The sequence below is a fragment of the Pinus tabuliformis genome, chromosome 5_2, assembly GCF_031772625.1.
Source record: "Pinus tabuliformis cultivar Carrire ecotype Pingquan chromosome 5_2, CPIR1, whole genome shotgun sequence".
NCBI lineage: Eukaryota > Viridiplantae > Streptophyta > Pinopsida > Pinales > Pinaceae > Pinus > Pinus tabuliformis.
In genome coordinates this window covers 141,087,243-141,114,569 of record NC_142306.1, presented here as the reverse complement: position 1 = coordinate 141,114,569, position 27,327 = coordinate 141,087,243, and the positions used below count along the sequence as shown (strand labels likewise).

At 39.3% G+C, this 27,327-nt stretch overlaps 2 protein-coding genes across 2 annotated transcripts in view; both read left to right on the top strand.

The window, feature by feature from the left end:
• Window positions 1–27,327, top strand: part of LOC149157902 (bifunctional protein FolD 2-like) — a 241,417-nt gene that overhangs the window by 63,954 nt on the left and 150,136 nt on the right. The gene's annotated exons all lie outside the window — the stretch shown is intronic.
• Window positions 1,015–6,262, top strand: LOC149157904 (uncharacterized). The gene is made up of 3 exons (XM_089436049.1): window positions 1,015–5,016; window positions 5,113–5,254; window positions 5,383–6,262. The coding sequence occupies exons 1-3, from the start codon at window positions 3,282–3,284 to the stop codon at window positions 5,840–5,842; spliced, it is 2,337 nt and encodes a 778-aa protein (XP_089292175.1). The 5' UTR covers window positions 1,015–3,281; the 3' UTR covers window positions 5,843–6,262.

Here is a 27,327-nt window from a genome sequence, read left to right as displayed (position 1 = left end):
TTGATTGAAATGGTTCCCTCGTCCGATACCTGCAGTTCCTTCCATTGAAGGTTATGAGATTTGTCAACTATGTAATGTCGTAATAATAATACATGAAAAACATTATGAACTTTATGCAAGTGGGGTGGCAGTGTAAGACGATATGCAACAGGTCCAACTTTTTCTAGAACTTTGAATGGCCCAATAAATCGGGGTTATAACTTTGTCCCTTTTTCGAATCGGATAGTATTTTTATTTGGTCTGATGCGGACGAAAACTTGATCTCCTACTTTATAATTCCTATATGTTCTATGCGCACCAGCATAACTTTTTTGTCTATCTTGTGCCTCTTTCAATAATTGCCTAATTTGTTTCACCTGTTCTTCCATCTGTTGAATTAATTCTGGTCCCACTATCACTCTATCTTCTAACCTATCTCAACTTAACGGTGTGTTGCAAGGTCTGCCGTACAATGCTTCAAATGGAGGCATCCCGATTGCATTGTTGTAACTGTTATTGTATGCAAATTCAACTAAGGGTAAGTACTTTTCCTAGTGTGTTTATTGGTCCATAACATACATCCTCAACATATCTTCTAGTACTTGGTTCACCCTTTTTGTTTGTCTATTAGTATCAAGATGATAAGCTGTACTTAAATTAAGTTGAGTTCCTAAGGCTGTTTGCATACAAGGCCAAAATCTTGAAGTGAATCATGAATTTCTATCTGATATGATCTTCTTGGGTACTCCATGGAATCTGATAATTTCATTTATAAATACCCGAGCTACATTAGTCGCTTCATAAGTATCTCTTACAGGGATGAAATGGGCGCTTTTCGTTAATTTATCCACCACAACCAGAATGGCATTATGTCTTTTTGTAGTAAAAGATAGCCCGATAATAAAATCCATGGAAATTATCTCCCATTTGGTCCAGGAATGTCGTGAGGTTGTAGGAGACCTGCTGGTAGACAATGGTCCGCCTTCACTTGCTAACATTTGAGACATTTTGCAACGAATTGGACCAGTGTTGATAATATCGCCGATATTTCGGCGATATTCGTAAATATCGCGCGATTTTGGCGAAAACGAAATTTCGGCTGGAAAATAGCGCGATATTTTCGTGTTTTTAAATTCTCGCGAGATTTCCGAAATTGCGGCGATATTTTCATAAATATCGCGCCACGACTGTAAATATCGCGGGTTAGTTTAATCGGGTTATAAAATGGTAATATTGTTTTGCTTTTCCCGTCACTTTGTAATGTTTTCGTGCGAGCTGGAGAGAGACGGAACCGGTGCTGCGAAGGAGGGTTTACCCGGTGCCAAAGGTCACAGTCCCGACGTCTTGAGTCTTGACTCTTCACCGTCAACGCAACGCTGCAGCCTGCAACTGTGCAACACATTATATTGGACCTTGGTAATATGATATATCTATTGAGCAATGAGAAGCATAACCAGAAGTTAGAACATACAAATAGCATAACCAGAACATGCAGATTCGCATCTATATTTTGTGGCTTGTATTATATGTGCTGTATTCATATATGTTATATGCAAAGTCTTCTAAAAATCTGCACGTGATATCCTAATCCTGGTGACTTAGCTTTTCCAGCCTTTGCCGTTATGCTTTTCCACAAAGCTATGTTCAGAACTGGCTTTTCATGTCATATTTGGTCCTCCCATTAGCGAAGTCCTTCTAGCTCATTAGATATTTAAGGGTATAGCTCTTGTTGCTAAGCTGAGACTTGTAGTTGTGACAAACACTTGCAAAGACAAGCAATTTAGTAAGGGTTACAGAGAGCAGATCCTTGGTCAATATCTTGATTCTTTTCACACAACAATAAACTTTTGACATATAATTATTAATATCTACTATGTACATTATTCAATCTTCTGATTAAAGACGAGATACCTTAAGTTTGAAAGGAAGGGCAGATACTGATTCCTGGCACTCTCAAGTTAATACTACCATAATCCTCACAGCCATAGGGTTTATCTAGATTCTATATACCACACAACCATAAGGTTTCTCTGCACATGTAAAAGGGTCCTTTGCATTCAGATATATCTGCTATACTGTCCAGACTCCAAACATATCAAGGTTACTGTTAGCAAGATCACTGTCTGTATGGTAATAAGTTATAACAAGGTCACTGTCATGTCACAACAACTATCATTACAGTCATCAGGTCACTATGTCAAGAATCAAGATTACTGCTGTCATGCTGCCATTAATTACTTTCATCAAGATCTTGTTATAGAAGGTTGCTACCCAGTTCACAGGTCACTGACATAATCCTTCATCAAGGACTCTTGCCATGAACACAATCATGCCTTCAAGTCACCAACACAACGCCAAAGTCACCGTCAAAGGTAACTGCCTTATGAGGTTACTGTCACACTGTCATGACTCATGAGTCTCAACATGCATGTAACCAACAGAATTTGGTCAAACCCTGTAGCATCCAGATTCCAACCCAACATCAACAAATCTGTTCTCAGTTCTTGAAAACACTAATCCTTTTTTGGGGGCTTAAAAGTTAACAGTGAACACGTCATGTTTTGCCAGTACTCTTTCCTGATGCCTTCTTGTATTGGACCATGTAAAGCAGCCTCCAATATCATGATGTTTATGGCTGCAATTCACATTAAAAACTTGATGTGTTGATTTTATTTTACATCAACTCTTATTTCACCTCCTACAATTACTTGTCTACCTTATTAAAAATTAAAATCCCCTCTCAACACTCATTTAGCCTCAGAAAGATTGTTAGTGAACCAATATTAGAAGAATAGATGGAGCATAATCCCATGTTTTGGCCTGAGATTAGGAAAGTTGCCTTCCCACTCTACCATATTGAAATCTTTCACAACAGTTGCCCTCCCACTCTACCATATTGAAATCTTTCCCAACAGTTGCTTATCCTCAGAAGATAGCATATAAGCCAACATTAGAAGCATAAATATAAATGATTTTATTATCCTCAATGTATACACTGCCTGTAGCAGCCAAATCGCAGTCCTCTAACGCTGTTATTGAATACATTTATATTTTATGATTTTAATGTCTTTTGACTCTTTTCTACATAGCTTGACTAGGGTCCTTTGTGTGAAGATTGCAGATTGTAGAACTTTGTTAAAGTTTAGTCCATTTGTCTTTGAAGAATGAGGATTTGATATTGAGACCTGCACCCATGGAATTTCGTAAATTCGTATTACTTATTAAGTTATTAAGTTACTAATTCCAAATTTTTTTTGGTGCTGTAGGTTTCCTTTTGAGTTAGCCCACTACAAAATACAAATATGCCAAAAAACTTGGACCCATTTTGGGAGTATGGGATCCCTGATGGTGGGACAAATCGTGCATATCTTTCATGCAAATTGTGTGGGGACAAGATGACAGGTGGGGTTACACGACTGAAATACCATCTTGCTAGACTCCCTGGACATGATGTTGGCATTTGTAAAGTTTCTAGTCCGGAGCTTATACGAAAAGCTCTTGAGGCAATTGAAGAAAAGGACAGAAAGAAGGAAGAGGCGGAAAGAAACAAAGCTGAACGTGCAGGTAGATCTTTTGGGATATCTTCTCCTGATTTTGATGTTCAGGGTAGTGGCCCTACTGGCCCTAGTGGGAGGGGCTCCACAACTGGCACACCATCACATGCTAGCGCTACTGCTAGTGTGAATGCGAGGTCATCATTTTTTGTTCCACGAACAGGAGCTGGAGCACAACCTGGCATAAAATCGCTTTATAAAAAAAAGGAGAAGGAAGAAGCAGATAGAGTCATGGGGAGGTGTATTTATTGGAGCGACTTACCTCTCAGCATCACAAAAACCAATCCATTTTGGCAACCAATGTGTGATGCTATTGTTGTTGTGGGCCCAGGGTACAAAAGTGCCACATATGAGGAGTTGCGGGGGCCAATTCTTCAAGCAGAAAAAGAGGACATCAACTCTAGATTGGCGGAGTTGAAACAGACATGGGAAGTCACTGGATGCACAGTGATGTCTGATGGTTGGACAGATAGGAAGGGTAGGACCCTTCTAAATTTCTTGGTACATTGTCCTAAAGGTACCATGTTTATTAAATCGTTGGATGCATCAGAACATATCAAAGATGTAGCAACGATATGTGAGTTGTTAGATGGGTTCATTCAGGAGATTGGTGTGCAGAATGTGGTGCAAGTCGTAACAGACAATGCAGCTAATTATGTGTCTGCCGGCAGAATGCTTATGGAGAGGCATCCCACATTGTTCTGGACTCCATGTGCAGCGCATTGTCTTGATTTGTTGCTTGAGGATATGGGGAAACTCTCCTTCATCAAGGAGGCAGTTGATATGGCTAGGAGCATCCCCAAGTTTATTTATAACCATGCTTATGTTCTTAGCCTTATGAGGAGGTACACTAAAAACAAGGAGTTGCGGCGTCCTGCCATCACACGTTTTGCCACAACCTTTATTACTCTCCAGTCTTTGCTTCGATGTCAGTACGAGTTGAAGCAAATGTTTGTGTCTGATGATTGGCGTGCTTGTAGATACAGCAAGAGACCTGATGGGAGAGCCATTGCAATAATGGTGTACTCTGAGACATTTTGGCGTGGAGTACAAGAAGCATGTGCAGTTAGCGAACCTATAGTAAAGGTTCTTAGATTGGTGGATGGAGAGAAGCCTGCAATGCCTTATTTGTATGAGGGCATGGATAGGGCCAAGGAGGCCATTCGTTCCTATTATGCAGACAAGGGTTCTGCTGGCCTTAATAGGCAGATGATGTTATGGGATGTGATCGATAATCGGTGGACAGGGATGCTTCATCGACCCATTCATGCAGCAACACTCTTCCTCAACCCTGCATTTGCATACAAATGCAATTTTCGTTTTGATGGCGAGGTGATGGAAGGGCTCCATACCTGTATTCAGAGGATGGTACCTGATTCTGAGCTTTGTAGCAAAATCAAGCGCGAGGTACAGAGTTATCAGGATTGTGTTGGCCTATTTGGCTTTGATGATGCCATTAAGGAAAGGGCCCTCTTCATGCCACGTAAGTGACAAGTCATCACTCATTAGAAATTAGAAATTTGAATTTAATTTTTAACTTTTAAGTTTTTGAATTTTTTATTTCATTATTTTGTTGTAGATCTTTGGTGGCGAAGCTATGGTGCAAGGGTACCAAATTTGCAAAATTTGGCTATACGAATCTTGAGTCAAACATGTAGCTCTTCAGGGTGTGAGCGCAATTGGAGTGTATTTGAGAAAATACACGCCAAAAAGCGCAACAGGTATAACTTTGAACTCAAGCCTTCAGTTGAGCAATTACACTTATTGTAATTTTTAATTTTTAATTTATGACCTTCAAGTGTCAAGAGTCAAGAGTCAAGACTCATTACTTTTTTTGACACTCTTACAGGTTGGAGTTCGCACGCCTCAACGATTTGGTGTATGTGCATTACAACATCCGACTTCGAGTGAGGCAAATAGAATCACCAGTGGATCCAGATGCCATTTCCTTAGACAATATTGATGTATTGTCTCCGTGGAGGGTGGAGTCTCAGGAGCCCATATTGGAGGAGTCACCTTCATGGTTGGAGGAGCCAGTGGCAAATGATCCATTAGAGCAGGGGCAGCAAGAGGACTCGGAGTCAGAGGAGCAGCAGCACTTAGAGGAGGAGCAGGAGGAGCTGGAGGAGGACACTGCGGGAGCATCAGCATCAACACCATCTGCTATAGATATAGGAGAGCATAGCTCCATGCCTATCACTCATTATTTGACATTAGGTGCAGAGGCAGTGTCAGGGCCTTCTACTACTAGGGGCAGGCCTGACAAACAGCCCATCATGTTTTCCCGTAAAAGGGGGAGAGGGCAGTAGATAGATAGCTGCTAGTTTTATTTGTTATGCTACATGTAACTCATGATGATGAGATACTTTTATTATTATATGTGATGTTATTTTGTATTGGTTCTCCACATTTGAGTCCTTGAATGGACAATTATCAGGGATTAGCACGATTTGGTATCGCCTTTGATATATCATTTCTATTTGACATCATATATATCAGTGTTTTCTTCATATTTATGTGCCAATGTGTTTAACTTTAAACTTTATTTCATGTTGTTATTGCTTTATATGTTTAAAAATCTGAAAAAAATGAATATATTATGCATTTTTTATGCTTGCTTTTGTTGTTTAAATTCTGAACATGAAGATGTTGCTTTAAAAATTAAAATAGTTTCTTGAGTGTTTGCTGGGCACTGTATAGTTATACTCATTTAATGCCAATTTTTTGTTTTTTTTGTGCCCTAGGTTTGAATTAGTTCACTACAGTACAAATGTCAAATATGCCAAAAGCCTTGGACCCATTTTGGGAGTATGGGGAGGCTGTTGGTGGGGCAAATCAGGCATATATATCATGCAACTTGTGTGGGACCAAGATGTCAGGAGGGATTACACGATTGAAATACCATCTGGCTAAACTCTCTGCATATGATGCAGCAGATGTGATGCCTTGTATGGTTTCTAGTGCAGAGGTTATACAAAAAGCTCGTGAAGCAATTGCTGAACAAGACAGAAAGAAAGCTGCTAGGGAGAGGCCAATGGTCTCAGATAGATAGCTGCTAGTTTTATTTGTTTTGCAACTTTTGCTACATATAAGTTTATAACTCATGATGATGAAATACTTTTAAACTTTTATATATGTGATGTTGTTTTGTTTGAGTCCTTGATTGGACAATTATCACTATCAGGGATCAGCAGGATATGTGATGTTATTTTAATTTTTGTTTGAGTCCTTGATTGGACAATTATCAATTTATCACTATCAGGGATCAGCAGGATTTGGTATCGCCTTTGAAGTTTGATGTATCATTTCTATTTGACATCATATATATCAGTGTTTTCTTCATATTTATGTGCCAATGTGTTTAGTTCATGTTGTTATTGCTTTATATGTTTAGAAATCTGAAAAAAAATGAATATATTATGCATTTTTTATGCTTGCCGATATTTGCCGATATTTTGCCGATATTTTCGCCGATATTTCCGATAAGATATTTTCCGGACCCTCGCCGATATTTTCCCGATACCGATATTATCAACAAATATCGCGTTTCAAGCTTGCCCAAAATAAGAGTTTCTTTGTATCAACATACATTTTCTTTATACCAGGATGTGCACAATACAATTCTCTATGGGCTTTCTTAAGGATGGTGTTCCATGGAATCGCAAAATTCCATCATCTTCTAGTTCATATCCCTCAAACTTAGGTTTCTTTGGATTTTTACTATCAAGCTTGGATCTTATTTTTAAATACCAACTGTCTCTCAAGAGATGTTCCAGTATTTGTTTCCTCAAGTCTATCTTGATAGGTATGAGGGAAAATATCTATGGTCTTCGACTTAAAGCATTTCCTATCACATTCTCCTTTTTTTTAATGTATGAAATTTCAAAGTCATACTCACTTAGGAATTCACTCCATCGTCTTTGCCTAGCATTCAAGTCTCTTTGAGTAAACAAATATTGTAGACTTTGATGGTCGTTTTTGAGCATAAAGCTTCTCCCTACTAGATAGTGTCTCCATATCTTTAAAGCTAGCACTACAACGACTAACTCTAAATCGTGCATCGCGTGGAGTTTTTCATGAGGCTTTAATTTCCTTGAGGCATATGCTATTACGCCTCTATCCTACATTAATACTGCACCTAATCCTTGCTTGGATGCATCAATGCACACAATAAAATCTTTGTCCATATTAGGTATTCGCAAGATTGGTGCACTAGTCAACAATCTTTTAAGTTCAGAGAATGCTCTATGACATTTCTCAGTCCATTCATACCTAACTCATTTATGCTGGAGGGTTGTGATAGACTTTGCAATTTTGGAGAATCCTTCTACAAACCTTCGATAGTAGCCAGCTAAACCCATAAAGCTTCGCACTTCATGCACATTTTTTGTTGAATCTAGGGCAATCAGGTTAATAAGATTCTTCTCAGGATGATAACTATTTGTGAGGTACTTTTTACTTTTTCTTATTAGCACAATCTTCTCTTGTTATTATTAGAGTGTGTTTTCTTACTTCATCAGATAGTTACCAAAACAAAAAAGACAAGAACACAAGATGTTCACTTTCTGCCAGGGCCAAAACCTCTCACTCTTTAAGAGGAAAACCCGCACAAATTCTTCTTATAGAGATTCAAATTGACAAATACCAAGACCATGACCCTTGACCTATTTGGCCACTCCAAGATCAAGACACCAATCCTCTTCTTCGTCATTGCTGAGATCATCATCATTGGTACTAAAGTCATCACAGCTACGACACCGAGATCCATCACTACTGCACCGCCGAGATCATTACTGTTGCACCATTGCTGCGCCTTCACCGAGATCTTCATCATAACAACGAGATCTCTCTCTCTCTCTATATGTGTGTGTGTGTGTATGAGAGCTGCACCTAGATTCATCGAGATCATGACCTTGTAATTATGTCTTCATAAAGATCATGATTGTATCTATACTGAGACCGTGATTGCATTTATGCCGAGATTATGACTGCATCTAGAATGTGTGTCGAGATAGAGTGTGTCACTATGGGATCACCGAGATCCTTCTCATCACAAATATGTTGAGACTGCAAGGAGACAGTTCCAAATTCACTTTGTTGTTCCCAATTATTGAAATGCGAAGTTTTGAGTTGGGCTTTTCATACTCAGAACTCTGTCTATTCATCCGAACTGCACACTGTAACATGACACCCGAAAAACATCCTCCAATACAGAGATCCAAATTGTGTCCTTCACTGAATTTACCCGAGATTGATGACTCTAACTTTCATCGAGAATCTCAGAGATTGTTGTGTTCTTCTGCCCTTCAAAACCACAGAGGAATCCAAACTTTTTCGTTGTTTCTTCTCACCCAAAATCTCAGAGGGATCTGTGTGTTGAAAATAGTGTAATTGGGTTTGGTCTTCATCATGTAAAATATTGTAATGATGTAATTTGGTATCAAGAAAAATTCTTTTTATATTTTTGTCTTGGTCTAGTTGTGGCTCCAATTGAAGAGCCTTAGGATGAGTCATGTAAAAGGAAGACAAGCATGTATTGTTACACGTGTAAATGTAATTGTTGTATGTCAAAAATCCTTCTAGATCATCAGTGAAATACTCCAACATGTACCCACAGAATTGATGTAAAGAAATCACTTAAAATAATTTGTTTGGACAATTATGGAAGGCTCTCATTATGTCGGCCTAGTCTAGGATCACGCTGGCCTAGAGGCGAGGAGGCAAGCCTATATAAAGGCTGCGTTGGCACCTTCTCACAACACAATTATATTCACTCATTACATGAAGGATAGCGAAGTGAAAGGGTCGAAGAAGAAGGGTAGCCGCAGTCAATGAGGAAGTCTATTCCCTCATCCGAGTTCATCACCAAGCCTGCTCTCAAGTGCAACATTCTGATTTGATCTAGGGCATCCTGTCATATGGGTATATTGTTGGGTTATAGATCCAATCCAGCCGCAGTTTGCATGAGGAAGTTAGTGCAAAAGAGATCGAAGTCATCAAAGGGCTAGAAGAGCCCTATCTCTCCTATCACGTGAGTCTACATCCTGAAGCAGAAGGTTTTGTCTTCGCTGCCCTATAACTGTCATACCTTGGCATCACGAAATCTCAGATCAAGAGGCTATTATGTGTGTGATGGGTTTACACGAAGTGCGAAGATAGAAGGAGGTTAGAAGAGCCTATCCGAGACCATCATTGCTGACTCTCATACTCTTGCTACAGACTTGATATACTGTTTAGAATTGCAGAAGGATACATCATGTTTGGGTACATCTTTGGAGGTATTGTCATTTGATGTTGAAGGTATTATTGAGTCAATGTTTGGGTCATGTAATTTCTCAATAAAGATTCTATAAGAAAGAGTTCAAAGGGTTTTTCCTCTCACAGTTTGGAAAGGTTTTTGCCCTGGCTTGGTGCCAATATCTTGTGTACTTGTGCATTTTGATCTTCTTGTTTTGATAGCTGGTTGATGATAACAATTCATGTAAACAATAAGGAGCATAATCTAAAGAAATAATATCACAAGCAATTATCACAGTTAAAATATTTTAAATTGCCCTTCTTTTCTCAACATGGTATCAGAGGGTGCTTCTACAAAGGGCGTAAAGAAGATCATCTCCCTCATGAAGAAATTGGCTAGCTTCGGATCAATTATGTCAAATTTCATTGGTCTAAAGATCAAGCATGGGTCTATTTGATCTCCAAAATTGACAGATCTACAAAAGTTGATGGCTTATTCTCCGCACTCTCGAGCACCTTCCAAGATGAGAACATTTGGGTAATAGACAGTGGAGCTTCGAGACATATGACGGGACACCATCATCAACTCAAGACTCTCTCCAAGGGAAAGTCTTCCTATTCTGTGGAGCTTGGTGACAACAAAAATTATCCAGTGAAAGGCATCAGATCTACCTCCATCAAGCTTGAAGACGGAAGCAACATTCATCTCAACAACATCCTTTATGTTCCAAGTCTGTGCAAAAATCTTATTTCTATTTCATCTTTAGAAGAAAAGGGTGATAGAGTTGCTTTTATAGATGGAAAGGTAGTTGTTTGGGCTAAAGATTCAAGCATTGAAAAGGCTAGAACCATTGGTGTCCGAGAAGGCAGATTATATAGATTAGCTTCTCTTATAAATCAAGCACTTGTTCATACTGAAATCAGTGCATGTGAATTATGGCATAGAAGATTGGGTCACCTGCACTTTAAAATTCTTCCAACCCTAAACTCCATAGTAAATGGAATCCCGAGTCTCAAGGAAGAACATGAAGGTGTATGTAAGGGCTGTGCTTTGGGCAAGATCGCAAAGAAACCATTTGGACATAGCACATCCCATGCTCAAGAAATACTTGATCTCATACACTCTGATGTCTGTGGTCCCATGACCAAATCTCTTGGAGGACATCTATACTATGTCACCTTCATAGATGACCACTCCAGGAAAACTTGGGTTTACCTTCTTAAATCCAAAGATGAAGTCTTTTCAAAGTTTCAAGAATTCAAAGCTGAAGTGGAAAATCTCACAGAAAGAAAAGTCAAGATTTTGAGATCTGACAACGGTGGAGAATACACTTCTAAGGAAATTATAGCCTTCTGCAAGGAGGTTGGGATTAAGAGGGAGCTCATAGTTCCATATAATCCCGAGCAAAATGGAGTAGCTGAATGAAAGAACAGAGCCATAGAAGAAAGTGTCAAGGCAATGCTTCATGACCAAGATCTACCGAAATTCCTATGGGGCGAGGCAACAAAGACTGCTGTCTATATTCAAAATAGAAGTCCCCACAGGTCTCTGAACAATCGAACTCCCGAAGAAGTCTTCACTGGGAAGAAACCTACTGTGGACCATCTCCGAATATTTGGATGTCCGGTATATATCCACATTCCCAAGGACAAAAGGAAGAAGTTAGATCCAACAAGCAAGAAGGGAATATTTGTGGGATATAGTAATTCATCCAAGGCTTACAGAATCTACATCAAGGAAGGACATCAAATAGAGGTAAGCCGAGATGTAATCTTTGATGAGAATATTGCATTCAAAAGGTCAAAAGATATTTCATCTGATTCTAATGAAGAAGATCTTCCTATATTTGAGGAAGAAGTCAATAAAGAAGAAGAAGATTTTCATCAAGAAGATGAAGGTCCTAGCGAACCTGTCACTATCCCTGAAAAGAGGAAGAGACCTAATTGGTTGACCTCCACACTTCAAGAAGCTAAAGGACACTAGGCAAGTGGAAAATTTAGAGAAAGCAAGAAACCTAAAAGGTACTTTGGGTATGCAACCTACATGTTGAAATTAATAGAAGATGAGACATCCACATTTGAAGAAGCTTCCAAGCACCCTGAGTGGAAGTCTGCCAAGAATGAAGAATACCAATCTGTAATGAAGAATGGTGTTTGGGAAATTGTTCCTAGACTAGAAAACAAATTCATGGTAACTTCGAAATGGATTTACAAGATCAAGCATGCTACGGATGGGAGCATAGACAAATACAAAGGCAAATTTGTGGCTAGAGGTTTCTCTCAAGAAGAAGGAATTGACTATGAAGAAACCTTTGCTCCTACAACAAGATATACAACCATTCGATTACTAATTTCTCTGGCAGTATCCATGAAGTGGAAAGTTCATCAAATGGACGTAAAGACTGCATTTTTGAATGGCACCATAGATGAAGAAGTCTACATTGAGAAACCTTTGGGATTCGAAGTCTACATTGAGAAACCTTTGGGATTCGAAGTCGATGGTAAAGAAGGCTTTGTTTGCAGGTTGAAAAAGGCTCTATATGGCCTCAAGCAAGCACCTAGAGCATGGTATGCAAGGATGGATGCTTATCTGCAAAGATTGCGCTTCATCAAAAGATCAACTGATCCCAATCTCTATATCAAAGTGGTAAAGGATGAACTTGTCGTCATTTTACTATATGTAGATGATATTCTACTAACTGGTGTAGAAGAATGTATTCAGGAATGCAAGAAACAATTGACTACATAATTCGATATGAAGGATTTGGGATCCATGCACTATTATCTGGGATTTGAAGTATGGCAAGAACCCAATGAGATTTATTTAGGTCAAGGAAAGTATGTAATTGAAATTCTCAAGAGGTTTGATATGATGGAGTGCAAGCCTATGATGACTTCGATAATCACAAACCTGAGACTGTTGAGAAACTCTGAATCTAGTCCAGTGGATCCCACAAGGTACAGACAATTAATTGGATCCCTGATGTGCCTGGTAAATGCTCGACCACATATATGTTTTGTAGTGAATGTTCTTAGTCAATTCCAGATGGAACCCCATCATGATCATTGGGTGGCAGCCAAGCATATACTGAGATACTTGCGTGGAACCATACATCATTGCCTAAAATATGAGAAAGGAAAAGATTTACTTCTGATAGGATTTACTGATTCCGATTGGGGAGGCAGCGAGAAGGATGGAAGAAGCACAACCGGATGATGCTTCAGTCTAGGATCCTCTCTGGTCTCTTTGATGAGCAGGAAGCAAGAGACAGTTGCCTTAAGCAGTGCTGAATCCGAGTATGTAGCAGCATGTGAAGTCAGCCGGGAAGCAGTCTGGTTGAGGAAATTGTTATCTGATTTATTTGCAGGACCATTGGCCCCTACAACTATTCATTGTGATAATACCAGTTGTATAAGATTGTCTGAGGACCCAGTTTTTCATGGGAAGACAAAGCACATTAATAACAAGTATCATTATATTCAGAAGCTTGTGCAAGATGGTGTACTAAAGCCGGAGTATGTTCCCACTGATGAGCAGACTGTCGACATATTAACAAAATCGCTTCCGAACAAGAAGCTTGTGTATTTTCGAGTCAAGCTTGGTCTGGTTGATATGTCGTCCCTATTTGAGCGGGAAAGATAAACACTACATTTCTGTCTTTCGAGAATGAAGAAGAAATGGAGGATTGAGTTATCATTTGGCATCTAACACTCTTTGAGGATGTGGTAGGGCATCCAAGATAAGAGTGGGCAAGAGGATCGATATTCTTGAGGGTTGGGAACCCAAGATGAGAATAGTCCTAGTAGGGCATACTTGGAGAACACCCGGGTGGGTATGACCCTAAGAGAGACAATGACGAGTGTGTCTATAAGTCATTGGTCTCGCCAACATTGTGCTTTGATCTATTTGAGAGATAGAGCGGTTAGTCAAGGCCTTGCTATATGGAAACAATGTTGGTTGAAATGATGCTAGAACAAATGGATAACTAATCTGACTCTTTGCTTATGAGAACTCTTGTATTGAGAATGTCCATGTACCATGTATGTATGAATACCTCCCTAGTTAAGAGGGAGTGTTGAAAATAGTGTAACTAGGTTCGGTCTTCATCATGTAAAATATTGTAACGATGTAATTTGGTATCAAGAAAAATTCTTTTTATATTTTTGTCTTGGTCTAGTTGTGGCTCCAATTGAAGAGCCTTAGGATGAGTCATGTAAAAGGAAGACAAGCATGTATTGTTACACGTGTAAATGTAATTGTTGTATGTCAAAAATCCTTCTAGATCATCAATGAAATACTCCAACATGTACCCACGGAATTGATGTAAAGAAACCGCTTAAAATAATTCGTTTGGACAATTCTGGAAGGCTCTCATTATGTTGGCCTAATCTATGATCACGTCGGCCTAGAGGTGTGGAGGCAAGCCTATATAAAGGCTGCGTTGGTACCTTCTCACAACACAATTATCCTCACTCATTACATGAAGGATAGCGAAGTGAAAGGGTTGAAGAAGAAGGGTAGCCGCAGTCAATGAGGAAGTTTGTTCCCTCATCTGAGTTCATCACCAAGTCTGCGCTCAAGTGCGACATTCTGATCTGATCTAGGGCATCATGTCATATGGGTATATTGCTGGGTTATAGATCCAATCTAGTTGCAGTTTGCATGAGGAAGTCAGTGCAAAAGAGATTGAAGTCATTAAAGGGCTAGAAGAGCCTTATCTCTCCTATCACGTGAGTTTACATCCTGAAGTGGAAGGTTTTGTATTCGCCACCCTATAACTGTCATACCTTTGTCATCACGAAATCTCAGATCAAGAGGCTATTATGTGTGTGATGGGTTTACACGAAGTGCGAAGATAGAAGGATGCTAGAAGAGCCTATCCGAGACCATCATTGCTGACTGTCATACTCTTGCTACAAACCTGATATACTGTTCAGAATTGCAGAAGGATACATTATGTTTGGGTACATGTTTGGAGGTATTGTCATCTGATGTTGAAGGTATTATTGAGTCAATGTTTGGGTCATGTAATTTCTCAATAAAGATTCTATAAGAAAGAGTTCAAAGGGTTTTTCCTCTCACAGTTTGGAGAGGTTTTTGCCCTGGCTTGGTGCCAATATCTTGTGTACTTGTGCATTTTGATCTTCTTGTTTTGATAGCTGGTTGATGATAATAATTCATGTAAACAATAAGGAGTAGAATCTAAAGAAATAATATCACAAGCAGTTATCACAGTTAAGAGAAATCGAATATTTTAAATTGCCCTTTTTTTCTCAACATTGCGAAATTCAATGTTCTTCTGCGATGAGCATAGCCTTCTATTTATAGTTGTTCTTCCATATATTAGGCAAACATTACCATCCGAATAGATGTGTCATTTTAGGTGAGCCGACATGGCTTCCTTTGTTATTGTTTGGAGGCCGACTTCTTCAAGAGGGATTGTGCTTGTCTTTGGAGGGCTTCTAGACATTTCTATAGACTTGTATACATTAAACACAAGCTCAAGAAGAACTCTTCATACATGACATTGATTCTAGAGTCTAAATGACAAATCCTATTATTCTAAAATCACTTGCACATGAAACCCATGAAGCAAGTTTACAATAATTATTTTGCTCTCTTTATTACATCATTTACATCAGTCATAATTACATGTCATTATGAAGACCGAACCTAGTTACACTTTCTTCAACATTTTTCGGTATCGGCCATTCCATGATTGCTTTTACTTTCTCAGGATCTATTGAGATCCCTTCACTAGATATAATATGACCCAAGTAATGAATCTTTTTCTGAAAGAAGGAACACTTGGATAACTTTCCATATAACTGGTGTTCTCTGATGCAAGATAATATTATCTGCAAATGTTCTTCATGCTCTTTCTCATTTTTGGAGTAGATGAGAATATCATCTAAGAAGACTTGTACAAATTGATCAAGATATTTGTAGAAAACGCTATTCATAAGGTTCATGAATACTGCTGGTGCATTGGTCAACCCAAATGGTACCACAGTGAACTTATAATGCCTGAAACGTGTTCAGAATGCAGTCTTAGAGATATTGCTTTCCTTAATACTTATTAATGGTAGCCTGATCGTAGATCGATTTTTGAAAATATAGAAGCACCTTTCATTTGGTTGAAGAGGTCATCAATTCGAGGCATCAGATATCGATTCTTTACTTTAGCTCGATTTAAGTCTTGGTAGTTTATGCATAACCGCAAGGAACCATTCTTCTTCTTGACAAAAATTACAAGTGCACCCCAAGGCGAGTTACTAGGTCGGATGTGTCCTATATCCAGTAGTTCCTTCAGTTGGATTTGTAATTCTTGAAGTTCAGGAATTGTCATTCTGTAAGGCATCTTAGAAATTGGTTCTGTTCCAGGTTTCAATTCTATTGTGAGATCCAACTCTCTTTTAGGAGGTAGTCCTCGTAATTCCTTTGGAAAAACATCCGAACATTCAGATAACACCGGATATTGTTCTAAGGATGGTCCTTTCTCTTTGTGTACTTCTTGAACTGCATATACCTGACAACCTTTTCTTAAACAACACTTCATTTGCATTGCTGAGATGAAGCATAAAGATACTTTCGTCTTAATACCTTGGATTTGGATTGTCTCCCCTTCATCATTTTTACAAAGAATTGTTTTCCCATAACAATCTACCCATGCTTGATGAGCTTCTAACCAGTCCATCCCTATGACGAGTCATAAGTTCCTAGGGCTGTGATATAAACTTTTAACTTAGTCAAACAGATCCCTAGATCAACTTTGCATTCCTCAACACTTAAATCTACGGATTGGAGTTCTCTTGAAGCCATTTCCACCTGTCTGAAATTGTTTTGCTTGCGGGCTACCAACCCACATTTATTTAATGCATATGACGAAATGAAACTATCAGTGGCACCAATATCAAATAAGATTTTGAGTTTTATGCCGTTAATAATACCTAAGGATTCCACTACAATGGATTGATGTGCTGCTTGGTTGTTGTTGACTACTGCATGGATTCTATGATTGCCTTGGGTATTTGATGATGGCTCTTTTCCTGTTCTATGTATTATACTTGACGAAGCTTCCAGACAATCACATTGAAAATGCAGTCCTCCACATCCCCAACAATTAACTTGGGGTGATCCCCTTGAGTCAAATTGTGAGTTTCTAGACAAGGAGCTCCGTCCTCTTGTGCCACTTCCTCTCATGTTTCTTCTTCTATTAGCAGTTCCTCGAGATTTCCATGGACTTGTGTTTGATGATTCAACAATTATAGTATTAATTGCCATGAGAGCTCTTGCTCCTACTCCTCTTGGGGTAAATCTATTACCATAAGGAGGTGGTCTCGAGCTACTTCCCCCGAAGAAGTTTCGGGGAGTCTTTCCCGAAAATCCTGGCTGTAGGGATATGTAAAGCCCTAAACAATTGTAAAGCTCTAAATTGTCATTACATACACAAAGCCCTAATTTATCATTCATACAGAACTAAACTCTTAAATTTATGAAGTAAGCAGACATTCTTGATTTTAGCAAATCATCAACAAGTACTTGTAATTTTGTTTGGAGTGTTCCTGAACTCAATGAAATCAAAATTCTGTCTGATGATGTTTCTGGCCGCTACTATTCCCGCTTCCATTATCAAAATGACCAAAACTTCCCAGCCAAACTGGGCACAACCTTGGTACCCAGCTCCAAAGCACTTCACAAATTAAGTACTCTGCCCCCATGCCCAAAAGCCCAAGAACAATTAAGGCTTTAGTCTCTTTCTCTGCTCTCTGCTGTAATTTTTATCCTTCCTCCAAGGTCCCCCCTTTTAGTCGTATCCCTTTCCCTTTATAATTCTCTGAATCATCGTCTTTCTACTCTTCTCCATCTCAGTGTCTTTGTCCTGGTTGCGTGGAGCTCTGCATGTTATAGATTTGATTGAATCTCTATGTAGATTTGATTGAGCCTTTATATAACTCTGATTGAGCCTTTATATAATTTTGATTGAGCCTTTACATGATTTCGATTGAGTCGGTTCACTCTTTTTAGAGGATAGGCTACTTATGTTTTATTTGATTAGTTTATTTAATATTAACTTTATTTAAATATTTAATTAATTAAATTAAATTTTCAATTTTTAATTAAATTATTTTATTATCTAAACAATTATAGTTTGTAACTTAAATTATATTTTCTTTTGATTAAGGATTTATCATGTATGTGTATATAAGGGTGGTATACATGTCGAGTACCCAACTTAATATATTCATTATATTTTGATAAGTTAGAAATTTACTTTGATGATTGATTTTTTAACTTAAGTTTAGATATTTTCCAATATTAATCGGTGTGTATACTATTGCAATACATGTGGGTCATGCATATGTAGCTATCATATGGATGTCCCATGCTAATATTCACATTTTGTTTGTAATTGTAGGTGGGTCATTACATTAGTTTCCTAATTCAACATGGAAGGCTTATAGAGTTTTAGATTTCCCACATTCACCATTGAGTAAATGCACATAAATGTGGTAGACTAAGTTTGTAGGCATTATCACCCACCTTCTCCAATACTTCAAAAAGACCATACTGTAGAGCCTTTATCTTCTTACCAAGACCTTGTAGCTGTTCTTTGTTTATATGCAACCAAACTTTTCCTTCTATCTTGAATGTTTTCTTAGTTCAGTGTTGATCATGTTGGGCCTTGTACTTTTTCTGTTATTTCTTCAATGGCCTTGTAATTGCCCATGGTATTCTGATAACTCATGACTTTAAAGGGAAGACTAGATCTCTCTCATGAACATGTATTGGTTTTTGGTCTTCTTATTGATTTGAGAGCTCTTGGAGCTTGAGTGTGAGGGTGTGAACCTGCGTAAGGAGGGTAGTTTCGGTGGTGCGTCCACCCTAGCTGACTAGATTGGTTTCAGTGTTGAGATCATACACCCTAGCTGATCAAAACTAGTTTCGGTGGGGAGATTCAACCACCCTAGCTAGTCTAGAGGAGGAGCCATCTAGGTTTCTCATTAGTGTTCAACACTGGAGATTATTATTCAGCCAAGCATGCCATTTTGCAGGAGTATTTACAGGTTCTAAATCTGAAGCATTGGCATGTAATTTCGTAACTAATAGAAATAAAGAATTGGTTGAGTTATTATTTGCTGCTCATTTGGATTTTCATTATGCATTTTATTGTATGAGGGTTTACTATTTAATTTGCACACAACATGTTTAATGAAATATCCCTATGGAAAAAGGTTTCTCTTGATTGCATTTAAAGTGTTTGAATGTGTAAGTGAGAATTTTGTGAATTTTTGGCACATATCTAAAAAGGGACATTACAGTGGTATTAGTGCCAGGTTCTTTCTAACCTGAGGGTGTTAAAAGGGTAATTTCAGTCTCTTATCTGTGCTCAAGTGTTTGTGGCAATGTCTATTTGCCACCAGGAAGTTGAATTGCTTATGCAGGTCAGGTTTATTTGAAGGGCCGATTTTATTTTGTTTCATGGGAGCCTGAACAGTGAAAACCTATCCAGGGCTCGAAATACAAAGGTAGGGCCAAATTCGTGTCGTGGGGGTCGAATTTTGTAGCGAATTCTTGCCAATTTGAAGCCCTAGTTGCACTTAAGTTGTGCTTCATTGAATAGCCAAGGAAATTCTAGCCATTGTTGCAGAGATTTGTTGGAGGAAATAACACAGAGTCTAGCTGCCCTAGCCACCAAAATGTTTAGCTGCGCCATCTGGTTTGTGGGGCGATCATTGCAAAGAAACAGTGAAGGTCGGAGGTCGAGTGGGGCTGCTTTGAGTGATACAACAGGGAAAGTTGCCGAATCGTGAAGACTCTGCAGAACTGTCTTCTTAAAGCAGCAATAAAGCGCACAATAACCCTGTAACTGGAGGTCGAGGGTCTGAAATTAATCCTGAAGCAGCGAATAGCTAATTCGTGTGGACCAAAACCTAAGGGAGTCTTTGCCAACTTTGTGAAGGTCATGTCCTGTTGTCAACACTGTAGTATGGAAGTCGAGTTACGGTCGAAATCCCTTACATTCTTGTGGTTGCTGAGGGAGCACTCTTGTGGTTGTTGAGAGCCAAATTGTGGACGAGTTACTAGGGTGACAAAACACTGGAAGTAGAGCAAAGGCCGAATCACTTGTTGAGAGACCGAACCTCGTATTTTTGATGAGGTGTGGGTGATTTGGTTAATTGATTTTGTGGGCTCATTGAGCTTTGTATGGGGGTTGGTAACCCTAGTATAGATCTTTTTCAGGGGTGAAACTATCCTCCCTAGGGATATTACAGTAAAACTAGTTTTGATGGTGAAACATCCACCCTTAGCTAGTTTGAAGGGGGAATCATTTCAGATTCTCCATTGGCACTTAATGGAGGAATGAGGATCCAATTGCAGCAGTTTCCAGGAGTACTGGGGAAATATATTGGCAGCAGCTTGCATCACCATCAACCAGCCAGGTTTCTAGTAAATCGATTACTGCATTTAGAAGAGGCCATTTTCAACATGTAATTTCTTAATGTAATTAATAAAATAACTGGCTGAATATATTGCTGCTTATTTCTGCCTATGTTATGATGATTGATCTATTTAGTTGGTACAAATATTTTCTTGTGTCGTTAATAAACAAAGCATTTGGAAGAATTGATTTACTGTGGTATTTTTTTGTTTTCTGGTTTTTGCTGGTTATTTGACATTAAGACTTCGTATTTATTTACCAGCAAAGTATTTTATGAAATTACGAGTTAATAAAATAAAAAGGATATTACAGGTTTCTACGCAGATTTCTTAGTTTGATAATAGCATGCAACCCCTAGGGACAACCCCCCTGAGACTGGAAAATCACCAGTCTGAATGGAGAGGCATCCAACTGTGATAAAGGTTGGTTATCTACTAAGTCACCTGACACGGGGATTCGGGACACGTAGGATTCAAGATTCGTGGTGTCGGATTCGGACACGCTGACCCCCCGGAACAGGACACGTTATATATTATTTTATTAATATATATATATATATATATATTTAAAAAATACACATGTATATTAAAAATGAGATATTATCATATTTCTTACACATTTTAATTAATGATACAAATTTATTGATTTCAAACATAGATCTTCATCTATAGCTATTAGCATGCATAGTACATACAAAATTCAAATAAATGTCAGTGGTACTAGTCACATAAATGATAAATCTATTAAAAATTTAAATCATGATTCATAATTCATAACTGAAAGACAACTTACAACTACAAGATAGTAAGATAAACACAATGACAATTGTAGTTTTCTCATTAAGTCATCAAATCAAAATGTGTTACATAGGTAGTGTTGGTGCAATGCCAATGGCAAATAGAAATAGAAAATATAAAACAACTACAGGTATACAAACCTCAAGGCATCGATCAGCATCAGAATCAGCATCACTGTCCCCATCATCATGGTCCCCACTGCTCTCCTCTACATCCTCCTACTCCGCTGTATCCATAGTCGCCTCTGCATCTGCGGGTATGGAGGTTGACCCCTCTAAGTCATCAAATCTAACAGGCTCTAGCACTGGATCATTGAGATCCATGTTGGCCAATGCCAACTCAACAGTGGTGTCCAGACCCATATCATCAGGAACATTGTTACTTGGGAGCGGGAGCGAAAGCGGGGAGCGGGAGCGAAAACGGGAGCGGGAGCGACATATTTAGAAGCTCTTGGTTTGGTGCTCTTGATTAAATACGAGTTCCATACCCTAATACATGACAAAATTCAATGGAAACATTGCAATTCCCCAATCCTAAAATCCTGAAAAACTGATAAGTCTGCTGGATTTTGAATGAAATCTAAAATTCTACTTTTTCCATATGAAATCCAATGAGGCCGGAACCACTCTCAAACATCCTGAGTCATTTCATGGTAATGTTAAAAATTTAAGTAAAAGGATGAAAATGAAGATTAAGGAGAATGTCACTTTTACTTTAAGAATTTAACATTACCATGAATAGCATATCAATACTAGGGCCTAGACTTGATCATGAAGCTGCCAAAATGCTTTACTCCTTGCTCCAACAACACAAATCACTTGCCAATGACAATTTTAATGAGCAAACATGCCCTTTTCATTCGCGCGCTGAGCTTAGCGAGTCCTGGAAACCGGACACGTGTCCTAAAATCGCGACACGCCCTCGGACACGACGTGTCCTGTGATTTGGACACGAATCCGAACTGAATCGTGTCGGATTTGCCGGATTCAGGATTCGCAGGGGGTTTAGGATGAATCCGGTGACTTAGGTTACCTATAGTTATTAGGTGGATCTGCCTGTGCAGATTTGCATGATAATAGGTTTAGGGAGCTTGGCTTCTTGCAACTCAGTGATAAAGCCATGGTGTGTACATGTACTTTGTTTCTTATATATATATGTGTGTGTGTGTGTGTGTATGTATGTATGTATATGAAGTTTCAATCTCTCTAGAATTGTGTAATCGCAGATCTGATTTTCAGCTTGCATTGTCATTTTGATTGAGTAATTTCTGGGACTTGTTTCTCGTTCTGATTTGACATAACATAGTGCTAAAGTTGTCAACTTTTAAGTGATTTAGCATAAATTTTGAGGATAAGAGAGCAGATTTTCTGCTAGAATAAAGGGATTTCAGATCCGTTATGTGCTTGGAAAACTGTGCCCTAAGGGTGGAAATTTGTTGGCATTTGTTTGGTACCTTTTCTCTTGAGCTTCCTAGTGTGTTGGGTTGTTGTGAAGTGAAATATTGTCCAAGGTCTGCTGTTTGATGCTGCAATTTTATATTTCAGATCAGCCCTAACATTGAAAGTTCATAGGGATTATATCCAGGAAATCTCCAGTTTGAGGTGAAATTTCACAATTTGCTTTAAAAGGCAGATTTCTGAAATTTCAATATGAAGTTGCTTGTGAAGTTCTAGCATGTACCTTTAATTTCCTTCCATGCCAGGTATTGTGCTTACCAGGATCCCTCTGTCTTTACTCGTCTTTCACCATATTGAAGTGTCTAAAATCTTATAGCTATGATACCATTTCAGACTTATACAAGATTGCAGGCCCACAATATGCAGATGAGAGAGATACTTCATTGATATATTATGTCTAATTACAATCATAATCATGAGCTAAATGTCGTACATTATGGATACTTACATAACCTCCAAGCCATAACTTTAGTACCTAATCATATTAATTAATTAACTTCTGTCTTTATTATATATTACATGGTATGTACTATGACCTATAATAATATACTCTAACATTTGGAGTGTGGGTGAAGAGGATGCTATTAGATACCAGAGCAAATTGTTCAGTCTTTTGTAGCTAGGCCTTTAGTTGCTATTGATATCTTCATTTCTTGAAGTGATTAGTCATGAGGTTGATTATGATCTTGGAGTCTCCTTCTGCCTCTATATTTTGAGTGTTTAATAGTCTATGTCCTTTTAATAACACTCAGACCTTTACCATGTTATTTGACTTGGTGTCGATATACCTAGAGGAAGCTACTGTTATGCTTTCTTTATCATCCTTGATGATCTCTTCATATCCCACCAAATTGGGGTTGCAACGATATGCTCCATTGAAACTTAACTTGAAGTTGGCATGCCCTGGTTTTCTCCAACACTTGCTATCTCATAAATGGAGTCATTGATCTCACCATCAGTGGTAGTGATCAATAGAATGTGAAAATTTGGAAGCCCAAATTTCTACTGCAGCAACTGATTAAGTTTCTCCTACTTGTTAATTTCTGAATTAAGTTACTTACTGTTTCCTACAATAAATATTGAAACTAATACACTGCAGTCTACACCATTTAGATTATAAGCGGAAACAAGAAATTGAACAAGAAAGAGATACAACACATCTACACAGTTATTTTTGGACAAATGTCCCCGAAAAAACCCAATGTGGGAAAACCGGTGCAACAGTTGAGGGTTTTATTATTATGCAGTAGTAATTTCTGAATACAATCTCTAGATGCCTTCCCGACAATCTAATTATAGAAAATATCATTGACAGAGAGATTTGTGAGATTACCTCACACTATCATTGGAAGTCCTGGTTGATCCAACCCTTGAATGAATATCCTTTGGCTGCCTCTGCATTGCCTTTGCGCAGTGTCTGCATCATCCCAGCGTCACACTGTCTAGGACCTGCGTCACTCTTCTTGGCTGATTGATTTGCCTTTGAGATTCTGAATTCTGCTCTCTCGGCCACACACCTCGGCTTCCAGCTACAAAAATCGAACCCTCCAGTAAATTTCAGACTCCCTCAAGGCTTCTGCGCTGCCTCTGCGTGGCTCTACGTCAGCCTCTCTGGCTTTGCGCTGTCTCTACTGGATCTCTTTCTCTTCTCTACTGAGTATTCTTCGACCAGGAAAGATTTCCCTTCAGATACTATCCCTACCCCTCTGCGAAAGATCATTATCGAAAATCTCTCTGGCAGCTGCCCTGCTTCAGAAAATCAAACTTTTGATCTCCGCTCTGTGTGTTCTCCAAGTTCCCCTCAAGCCTCTTCTTATATCTTTCTGTTGGACAACCAACAACCCAAATTAACTTCTAATCAATGGCTTAGATCATTTTGGCTTGATCCTCGTCTTGTTCTAGAAGTTACACCCACAATTTAGATTAATACCCATTAATTATTTTAATTTCCTAAGTTTAGACTTAGGGTCCCATTAAAAACAATTAATTATTTTAATAAAACTGTCTCCGGGTGAAATTTCCCATATTGATTTCTGGGTATTGGAGAATGGATGTGTCTAAGCCTCCCTGCAAATTTTGAGACTTAGAGCACATCCGATGCTACCAGAAATCAACACTCCCTCTTAGCGAGGAATGTTCTCTATCAATGCAACCTGTTGAAGCATCACTTTGTTCTGTAACATCTCCTTCTGCGCTGCTGGTGTCTGACATCTTGTCCACTAACTACTGCGCAAATGCTGCATCTGTACTGTTGCTGACCCTACCACTGTCAACATTGCATCTGTACTACGACTCCCTCTCAATTTTGCATCCATGCTGCTGTTGGCACCGCCACTGCCAACTGCATCTACATGGCAACCTTCTCCAACTACTACTGCTAATGCATCAGCGATGGAAAAGCATCCCAAATAACTGAACTGGTGTTCAGTATGATGCATCTTGTTGTTGGAGTTCTGATTGCTGCTAGTCTCTGCGTTGACCCTCTGAAGCCTCTATGCTGCTGTTGACCTCTGCTTTGTGGCAACTGCACTGCTACCAACTCTGCTCTGCGTTGCTCAGTCTTTGGCGCTCCTAGCCACTGCACCTGTCACTCTGACAGTCTTCTGCACCATCTGACACTGGTCCATCTTACTACTACTAATCTGGGCTCCCGTAGCAAGGAATTGTGAAAATTTCTGAATCTAACAAATAAAAAATGCTACTGCAGTAAACTGATTTGCATTACCTACTTGTGTTCTTCATTTAACAAGTTATTTTCAGAAATATTCAGAAAATATTAATGCAAATACACTACAGCCTACACCAATATACAGATCAAGTATTGAAAAATAAATGAGACAATCACACAAAGGACACACTTATTTTTGGACTAAATGTCCTCGGAAAAGCCCAATGCAGGAAAACCGGTGCAACAACTATGAGGGTTTTCTATTATTAAGCAGTAGTTCTGAATACAAATTTGGTTGCCCTCCCGGCAAACCATTGACAAAGAAATACAATGGTGGAAAACCTGAGTGAGTTTTACCTCACTCCACCCGACAGATTCTGGCTGATTCGGTAGCAAAACTGGCTAGCCCCGGCTACTTCTGCGCTGGCCTTGCGTCAGCCTCATAGGCTCTGTGTCAGCGCTTTTGCCCACTGCGTCAACTTTCTTGGCAGTTCCGACTTTCTGCGTGGAAGGCAACTTTCTCCTTTGTGCTGGCCCTTCTGGTTATGCGACGTGCGTCAAGGTTGCATGGGCCCTGAGTGGCCCAACGTCAGTCCTCCTAGCTGTTGCGTTGCCTCCACAAGCTTCTTTCTGCCTCTTTCTCAATATTCTCGAACTATACCTACCCCTCAGTTGTAAGATCTCCCCAATTGATTTTCCTCTTGAGAACTTCTCACCTCAGAAAATTGATTTCCTCAACCTCTCTGTGTGTGTTCTCCAACTGACCCCAAACCTTCCTTTATACTTTTCTTGTTGAGAAATCAACGTTCGTGATCTATTCTCTAATCAATGACTAAGATTAAATTAGACTTGATCCTCGTCTCTTAAAAGCTTCTCACCCATATTTTCATTAATACCCATTAATATTTTAATTTTCCTAAGTTTAGACTTAGGAACCCCATTAAGAATATTAATTATTTTAATAAAATACAATCTGCGTGGAATTTCACCAAACGATTTTTGGGTCTTGGAGATCTCACGTGTTTGAGCCTCTCAACAAAATTTCGGAGCTAGAGCACATCCGATGCTACCCAAAAATCAACACTCCCTCTTAGCGAGGAATGTGCTCTAGCAATACTTCCTAGCAGAAGTATCATATTGATCCACGACATTGGTCCTCTATGTTGTTGCAATCTGTACTGTTGCCCATGACACTGCCACTGTCACTGCAGCATCTGTACTGCAGCTCCCTCTCAATATGCTGCATCATGGTGCCCATAACACTGCCACTGTTAATTGCTGCAGTGCAACTCAGTTGCTGAGAAGTAAGCAACTGAAAATCCAACCAAAGACTGACATGCTGGTCAGTCTGGATGCCCCTTGATGATGAAGCTACCTCTGCTGCTAATGTGTGTTGACCCTCTAATGCTACTGTGCTGCTGTTGAATCTGCTCTGTGCCTTTCGCACTGCTGCAACACTCCACTGTGCTCCTTCAAACTTTGGCACTCTAGCTTTGCCACTGTTGCTCCATCATCCCTTGCACCAACTGACTACCTTCATTCTGCTACTGTCACTAAGGGCTCTTGTAGCCGTATGTGATCCAAGAGTTTGGGCACCTCAAGGATCCTGCCCTTTATTGTAGTCCTCCCGACGACAGCTCAATATCGCCCCACCTCTTCTCTGGAGGTGCATGAGCACTCATGGCGCAATCATCATCGTCCTCTCTGTCAGCTTTCGTTGGAGTAGCCTTTGAGTCAGACTTCTCTTCTTTGCCCTTTTTTCGAGGGCACTGCGTGGCGTAATGACCCATTACTCCACATCTGAAGCATCTGACTTTGGATATGTCCTTTCCTTTTTGCTGCCCTTTCTGTCTCGCTGATGTGAGAGCCGCATCCTTCTCTTCCTCCTTGATTTTGATCCCTTTACTGCTGCTTCCCGCCTTGGTCAACTGTCTGATCTCTTCTGTTCGAAGAGCTGCCCACATCTTCTCCCAACTGGGAAGAGAAGCCTTATCCAAGATGCTTTAGACAAAGGTTTCCTAGTCATCACTGACTGCATTAGGGCAGTCCTGACCATGAATTCAGCATATGGTGCAGACCCTACAAAAGTTAGCTGGTCACGGATCCTTTGCAACCTGAGAAGGAAGGGATCAATTTATTCTCCCTTCTGCGTTTTTAACTGTCTCAGCTGACTCTCAAGCAACATCTTCC